Source organism: Gekko japonicus, unplaced genomic scaffold, assembly GCF_001447785.1.
Source record: "Gekko japonicus isolate JY-2015 unplaced genomic scaffold, Gekko_japonicus_V1.1 scaffold3478, whole genome shotgun sequence".
NCBI classification, from domain to species: Eukaryota; Metazoa; Chordata; class Lepidosauria; order Squamata; family Gekkonidae; genus Gekko; species Gekko japonicus.
This window is the reverse complement of record NW_015162584.1, coordinates 91,162-98,540: the sequence shown is the minus strand read 5'-3', so window position 1 is coordinate 98,540 and position 7,379 is coordinate 91,162. Positions and strand designations below refer to the sequence as shown.

The 7,379-nt window shown below is 51.3% G+C and overlaps 1 protein-coding gene across 1 annotated transcript in view; it reads left to right on the top strand.

The window, feature by feature from the left end:
• LOC107106323 (lipoxygenase homology domain-containing protein 1-like) overlaps positions 1–7,379 on the top strand; it is a gene marked incomplete at its 3' end in the record, with an annotated part of 139,154 nt that overhangs the window by 44,818 nt on the left and 86,957 nt on the right. Inside the window, exon 9 of the mRNA XM_015406454.1 lies at positions 1,836–1,959. Within this exon, the coding sequence (XP_015261940.1) occupies positions 1,836–1,959 (124 nt within the window). The remainder of the gene's footprint in view (positions 1–1,835; positions 1,960–7,379) is intronic.

The following is a 7,379-nucleotide window of genomic DNA, read 5'->3' as shown; positions in this document are numbered from 1 at the left end:
CTGGAGGTTGCCCCCCCCCCCCTGTACTGTATTCCTCCTGCCCTGGGAGAAAGCATGTGACTTTTTTAGGCTCACTGGCTTTGATGGAGTGCCTTACTCCCTTCTCCAGGTGGTTCTCCTACAGGGAAAAAGGAGATTGTTCTAGAGTTCCTTGGCGCATCTCAGGGATCTCTGCTGCTACTACTAGCCATGGCAACTCAGGGGAGCCTCCACATTTACAGGCACTAAGCCCTCTGAATTCCAAAGCCAGGAGGCAGCATCAGGGTTCAGCCTCTCTGCCCTGTGGTTGGCCCTCCAGGGGAACTGGTTGGCCACTGTGTGAGACAGGATGCTGGACTAGATGGACGACTGGTCTGACCCAGCAGGGCTCTTCTGATGTTCTTATGAAGGCTTCAGCCTCTCTGCCCTGTGGTTGGCCCTCCAGGGGAACTGGTTGGCCACTGTGTGAGACAGGATCCCGGACTAGATGGACGACTGGTCTGACCCAGCAGGGCTCTTCTGATGTTCTTATGAAGGCTTCAGCCTCTCTGCCCTGTGGTTGGCCCTCCAGGGGAACTGGTTGGCCACTGTGTGAGACAGGATGCTGGACTAGATGGAACCCTGGTCTGATCCAGCAGGGCTCTTCTTGTGTTCTTATGGAGGCCTTGACTTCCATGCGCCCTCTTTTTGGCCATCCAGATGAACTGGTTGGCCACTGTGTGAGACAGGATGCTGGACTAGACGGACCACTGCTGTAATCCAGCAGGGCATTTCTTGTGTTCTTAAGGGACAATTCCCCATTTTCAGCTGGGGACAGTTGGGTCATGGTTGGTTGTGGGCCTTCGAGAGGGCTATGGTCCTTTGACGCTTCTCAGCTGTGCCACCTCTTGATGCTCGCTCAGAACTGGGGCTGCCCAACACTTCCGTGTTGCTGTCTGCCACATTTATCATCCATTCTGTAGTCTCTTCGGTTCTTTCTTTAAACATATCCCACCCTTCTTTTGGCATCACTACACTGAGAAATAAGTTAGCCTTTCTATAAGGAGGGACAGTTCTGGCCAACACATGGTGTTTGTGCTGATAAACTGAAATCCCCAGGACTTACTCTATGGTTTTTAGATGGAACGAACATGATGCCTGTACGAAACGTTTGCATGTTCATAGTCCGTCTCTCTCCTTGAGACTCAAGGTGAGTTCCTTGTGCTCTTCCTGATGCCAATGTTGGATCAGGCGAGAGGCCCATCCAGTCCAACACTCTGTGTGACACAGTGGCCAAAAAGACCAGGTGCCATCAGGAGGCCTGCCAGTGGGGCCAGGACATTAGAAGCCCTCCCACTGTTGCCCCCCCCAGCACCAAGAATACAGAGTGTCCCTTGCCCCAGACTGAGAGTTCTGGTCTATACCTTGTGGCTAACAGCCACTGATAGACCTCTGCTCCATATAAGAACATAAGAGAAGCCGATGTTGGATCAGGCCAATGGCCCATCCAGTCCAACACTCTGTGTCACACAGTGACCAGAAATACCAGGGGCCATCAGGAGGTCCAGCAGTGGGGCCAGGACACTAGGAGCCCTCCCACTGTTGCCCTTCCCACCCCCAAGCACCAAGAATACGGAGCATCCCTTGCCCCAGATGGAGAGTTCCTATCTATACCTTGTGGTTCATAGCCACGGATGGACCTCTGCTCCAGATTTTTTTTCAGTTTCGTCGTGAAGCCGTCCATGCTTGTAGCCGCCACCACCTCCTGTGGCAGTGAATTCCATGTGTTCATCACTCTTTGGGTGAAGAAGGACTTCCTTTTATCTGTCCTCCCCTCTGAACGTCTCTGCCTATGTTCTCTTCTGCTTTCACCCAAGGTCCTCATTGAAGATATCGGCAACAAAGCCAACTACGAGTTCCCCTGCTACCGTTGGCTCGCGCTGGATGAAGACGATGGCAAGATCCAGCGGGATATCCTGGTGGGAGGAGCGGAGGCGACGGGTAAGTCTTTTGTGGTCGAGGCGAGTGAAGACATTTAACTTTAGAGGCAACGAGCCAGTTTCTTCGACCATAGACGAATTTGTGCTGCTCAGTATACAAGCAAGCCTGGCCTCCTTCCTCACACAGCAGCGCCCTGCTGTCCTGCAGACTTCTTGTATTTTTTGTGAAAGAGAAGAAGAAGAGGAGATTGGATTTATACCCCACCGTTCACTACACAAAGGAGTCTCAGAGCAGTTTACAAACTCCTTTCCCTTCCCCTCCGCACAACAGACACCCTGTGAGGTAGGTGGGGCTGAGAGAGCTCTTTCCAGAACTGTTCTTGAGAGAACAGCCCTGACAGAACTCTGGCTTGTCCACGGTCATCCAGCAGGTGCGAGTGGAGGAGTGGGGAAATCAAACCCGGTTCTCCCAGATTAGAGTCCGCTGCTCTTAGCCACTACACCAAACTGGCTTGTTGGTGGCACCACAGTGCAATACCTCTTCTTGACTTCTCTCTGTGGCTTCACAGAGAAGGTTAGACAGTGTATGTCTAACCATCTCATCTTTGACCTTCAGTCTTTCCCAGCATCAGGGTCTTCTCCAGCGAGGGCTCCCTTCTCATTTGGTGGCCAAAGTATTTGAGCTTCAGCTTCAGGATCTGGCCTTCTGGGAAACAGTCAGGGTTGATTTCTTTCAGGATTGACTGATTTGATCTCCTTTGCCGTCCCCTTCTTCTTTGACCTTCAGTCTTTCCCAGCATCAGGGTCTTCTCCAGCGAGGGCTCCCTTCTCATTTGGTGGCCAAAGTATTTGAACTTCAGCTTCAGTATCTGGCCTTCCAGGGAACAGTCGGGGTTGATTTCTTTCAGGATGGACTGATTCGATCTCCTGGCAGTCCAGGGGACTCTCAAGAGTCTTCTCCAGCACCCTAATTCACAGCTGTACTTTGGTTCCTGCCTGGAGGTTGGCATCCCTAGTCTTTTGCCAGGTCGAAATCCGGCCTCCCTCTCTGCCTATTGCTGTAAACTGCAGAACAGATTATTGCAAAGCCCTCCTGAACACCAGCGACCTTCTCCTGCAAAGGGAACTGATGCCTCGAAGGCTGCCCAGAACTTCCTACCCCCCCCCGGGGAAAGAAGCAGCCCAGACCACTATTTTAGCCCGTGAGGCATCTGGCCAAACCGCAGGCCTGCTGAGGAGGGATACGGGGAAGTCGTGATGAATTCAGGCTTCCGCCAGTCGCACAGCGGCCTCCGTCCCGGGAGTCACCCCTTTCGGAGCAAGCTTAATTATTTATTTGAGTTGCCGACGGATCCGCTGTCCACCAGTGCTGTACCGATCGATTCTTGCGCCTCTCGGCTGGGAAGGAGCCGAGTCATCCCTCTCCGACTCCTGGGGTTCTGCCCGACGGTGATGCTTTTAAATTGTCTGGCTTCTTAATTAGAGCTCTTACAAACAAAAACCTTACCCTCTTTGGACAAAATAAGCTCTGAACTAGAAGGAGAAGGAGAAGGAAAATGAGAAGAAGAAGAAGAGGAGGAGGAGGAGACTGGATTTATACCCCACCCTTCACTACCCAAATGAGTCTCAAAGCGACTTACAAACTCCTTTCCCTTCCCCTTCCCACAACAGCCACCCTATGAGGGAGGTGGGGCTGAGAGAGCTCTTTAGAGAACTGCTCCTGAGAGAACGACTCTGAAATAACGACTGAAAGAAGTTGTGACTGACCCAAAGTCACACCAGCAGCTGCATGTGGAGCAGTGGGGAATCCAACCCGGTTCTCCCAGATTAGAGTCTGCGCTCCTAACCATTACACCAAACTGGCTCTCTTGGTTAGCAGCCGGCCACAAAGGCAAGTCGGAGCCTTTCCGGAACGTCTTAGGTAGCCTTGCTGATTTTTTGAAGCAGAAGAATGAAGATATAGGAAGTTGTGGTCTTCTGTCCCCAACCCTCCAAATGCACCTCAAGCCATGCAGTTGCCAACCTCCAGGTGAGGCCTGGGGAGCTCCCAGATTTACAATTGCTCTCCAGATTACACAGCTCAGCTCCTTTGGGAGAAAATGGTTGCTTTGGAGGATGGACTCTGTGGTTTTACACCCTGCTGAGGTCCCTCTCCTTCTCAGGATCCACTGCCAAAGCTCTGGGATTTCCCAACCCAGATTCGGCAACCCTGCCAAGTGACCAGGGACAGGAAGGACAGAAGCCAAAAGGGATATAGAAGCAGGAGATGTTCTGGGTCTGCCTGGGGCTGGAAGACTGCTCTAATGTAGGGGTAATATAAGAGAAGAAGAAGAGACTGGATTTATACCCCGCCCTTCACTACCCAAAGGAGTCCCAGAGCGGCTTACAATCTCTTTTGCGACTTGGTGGCACTCACATACCAGTTTGGTGTAGCGGTTAAGTGTGCGGACTCTAATCTGGGAGAACCGGGTTTGATTCCCCAACTCCTCCACTTGCACCTGGCTCGATGACCTTGGGCAAGCCATAGTTCTGTTAGGGCTGTTCTCTCAAGGACAGTTCTGGAAAAACCTCTCTCAGCCACACCTGCCTCACAGGGTGTCTGTGGTGGGGAGGGGAAGGGAAAGGAGTTTGTAAGCCGCTCTGAGACTCCGAGTGAAGGGCGGGGTATAAATCCAATTTCTTCCTCTTCTTCTTCCACTTCTTCCTTTCCCTTTCTCATCACCTGCTGCCTGGTCCTTTTTAACTGGGGATGCTGGAGACTGAACCTGGGATCTTCTGCATGCCAGACAGATGCTGTGCCCCTGAGCCACGGCCCCTCAATTTCTGCAAAGCTTCTCCAAGAATCCCTTTAGTCTCATAAAGATCTCTCTGAAGGATTTCTACTAAGCTCTGTAGTCCCATAAAAATCTCTGCCTGCCATTCCTTTCACATACTGCTGACTCTAGCATACCTCCTCCAAACGTACCTTAACTTAAGCATTTGATTTTCTTTTTTTTACAAAGCGGGATTTAGTTCTGTACTGGACCACATTTGGCTCTAAAGCCATAAGGTGAAGACCCCTGAGGTAGGTGAAAGAGGAAAGGTCTGCGGCTCAGTGGAAGAGCCTCTGCTCGGCCTGCAGAGGGTCCCGAGTTTGGTCCCTGCACCTCCCATTAAAGGGACCAAGTAAAAGGTGAAGGAAGGAAGGCCCGTAGCCACGGCGGGGCATCTTGGGGCTAGGCCACCTGACTTACAAGCCAGGCCCCCTGACTTCCCATCCAGAGCAGCGGCACGTGTGGGGAAGGAGCCAGGTATTCCTTTGGTGTCGTGGTTAGGAGCGCGGACTCTAATCTGGGAGAACCAGGTTTGATTCCCCACTCCTCCAAGTGCACCTGCTGGATGACCTTGGGCAAGCCATAGTTCTGTCAGAGCTGTCCTTGAAAAAGAGCAGTTTCTGTCAAGAGCTCTCTCAGCCCCACCTGCCTCACAGGGTGTCTGTTGTGGGGAGGGGAAGGGAAAGGAGTTTGTAAGCCGCTCTGAGACACCTTTGGGTAGTGAAGGGCGGGGTATAAATCCAATCTCTTCTTCTTCTTCTTTTACCTCACAGGGTGTCTGTTGTGGGGAGGGGAAGGGAAAGGCGTTTGTCAGCCGCTCTGAGACTCCTTTGGGTAGTGAAGGGTGGGGTATAAATCCAATATCATCATCTTCTTCTTCTTCTTCTTCTTCTTCTTCTTCTTCTTCTTCTTCTTCTTCTTCTTCTTCTTCTTCTTCTTCTTCTTCTTCTTCTTCTTCTTCTTCTTCTTTTTGATTAGCTAGTGCCCCCTAAGAAATTTAAATGCCCCTGACTTTAAAAATCCTGGCTACGGGCCGCTGCCTGAGACCCTGGAGAGCTGCTGCCAGTCTGAGTAGACATTACTGACCTTGATAGACTGAGGGTCTGATTCAGTAGAAGGCCGCTTCAGGTACACGTCAGAATCGACACTTGGCGCCTTTTAGGTGTCATGTCTGAAAATTATATCCCGGCAGCCCAAACGGCTGTCTCTAAATGCCACGGTCTGGAAGTGTTGGGTCGCGTGCCTTTCCTTCTGTTTCCCCCTGGGACGATACATTTGCTTTCCTTGAAAAAGCGTGAAGATGAAAATCGGTGCGGTTGGGAGCTGAGCGCTTTTATTTATTCAACCCATTTAACATCAGTGCCGCAGCTGCCTGAGTTATTGAACTGCCGCTCAGGTCTCCGTCTCCAGCGATCGTTGTCGGGGAGGCTGTTGTTGTTGGAAGACCCCTGCTAGGGACTTTCTGCCTGATATACACTTTTAACAAGGTGAAACTCTCTGCAGAAAAAAAAAGCAGCCATTATTTGCAGTGCTCTGCGGGCAGCCTTAAAAACACTGGGACTCTGCAAGATGAAGTGGTGCGTGCCTTTGATGCGGCTTCAGGTTGGCGTGTGAAGAAGGGGAGGTGTCGTGGCTTAGTGGCAGAGTGTCTGCTTGGCATGCAGAAGGTCCCAGGTCCAATCCCTGGCATATCCACTTAAAATGGATCAGGTAGTAGATGAGAAGAAGAAGAGATTGGATTTATACCCCCACCATTCACTACCCAAAGGAGTCTCACAGCGGCTTACAAACTCCTTCCCCTTCCCCTCCCCACAACAGACACCCTGGGAGGTAGAAGAAGAAGAGATTGGATTTATACCCCACCCTTCACTACCCAAAGGAGTCTCAGAGTGGCTTACAAACTCCTTTCCCTTCCCCTCCCCACAACAGACACCCTGTGAGGTAAAAGAAGAGGAAGATATTGGATTTATACCCCGCCCTTCACTACCCAAAGGAGTCTCAGAGCGGCTTACAAACTCCTTTCCCTTCCCCTCCCCACAACAGACACCCTGTGAGGTAGGTGGGGCTGAGAGAGCTCTGACAGAAACTGCTCTTTTTCAAGGACAGCTCTGACAGAACTATGGCTTGCCCAAGGTCATCCAGCAGGTGCAAACGGAGGAGTGGGGAATCAAACCCGGTTCTCCCAGATTAGAGTCCGTGCACTTAACCACTGCACCAACTACAGTAGTTGATGTGAACGACTTTCTACCTGAGACTTTGGAGTAAGGTTGCCTGGTCCCTCGGACAACTGGCAGGGTATTTTTTTTTTGGAGGGGGGTAAAATTACAGGGAGCAGAGAGAAATGCTGAAAGTAAGTGCAGTGTGACTACATGACCCAGAAATGACATAAGCGTGTTGGGGGGCGATGCTCTGGTTTTGGGGCAAAACTCTATGGTAGTATCTTTGCCAAGAAAACCCCATGGACAGTAACAAAAGGCTCTGTCGTAGAGCTTTGCCCCAAGACCAGAGCGTTGCCCTCCAATGTCACCAATGTGCCAACAGTGAGAGCCTGTTTGGTGTACTGGTTAGGAGTGTGGACTTTAATCTGGGAGAACCGGGTTTGATTCTCTGCTCCTCCACATGCACCTGCTGGTGTGACTTTGGGTCAGTCACAAGTTCTTTCAGAGCG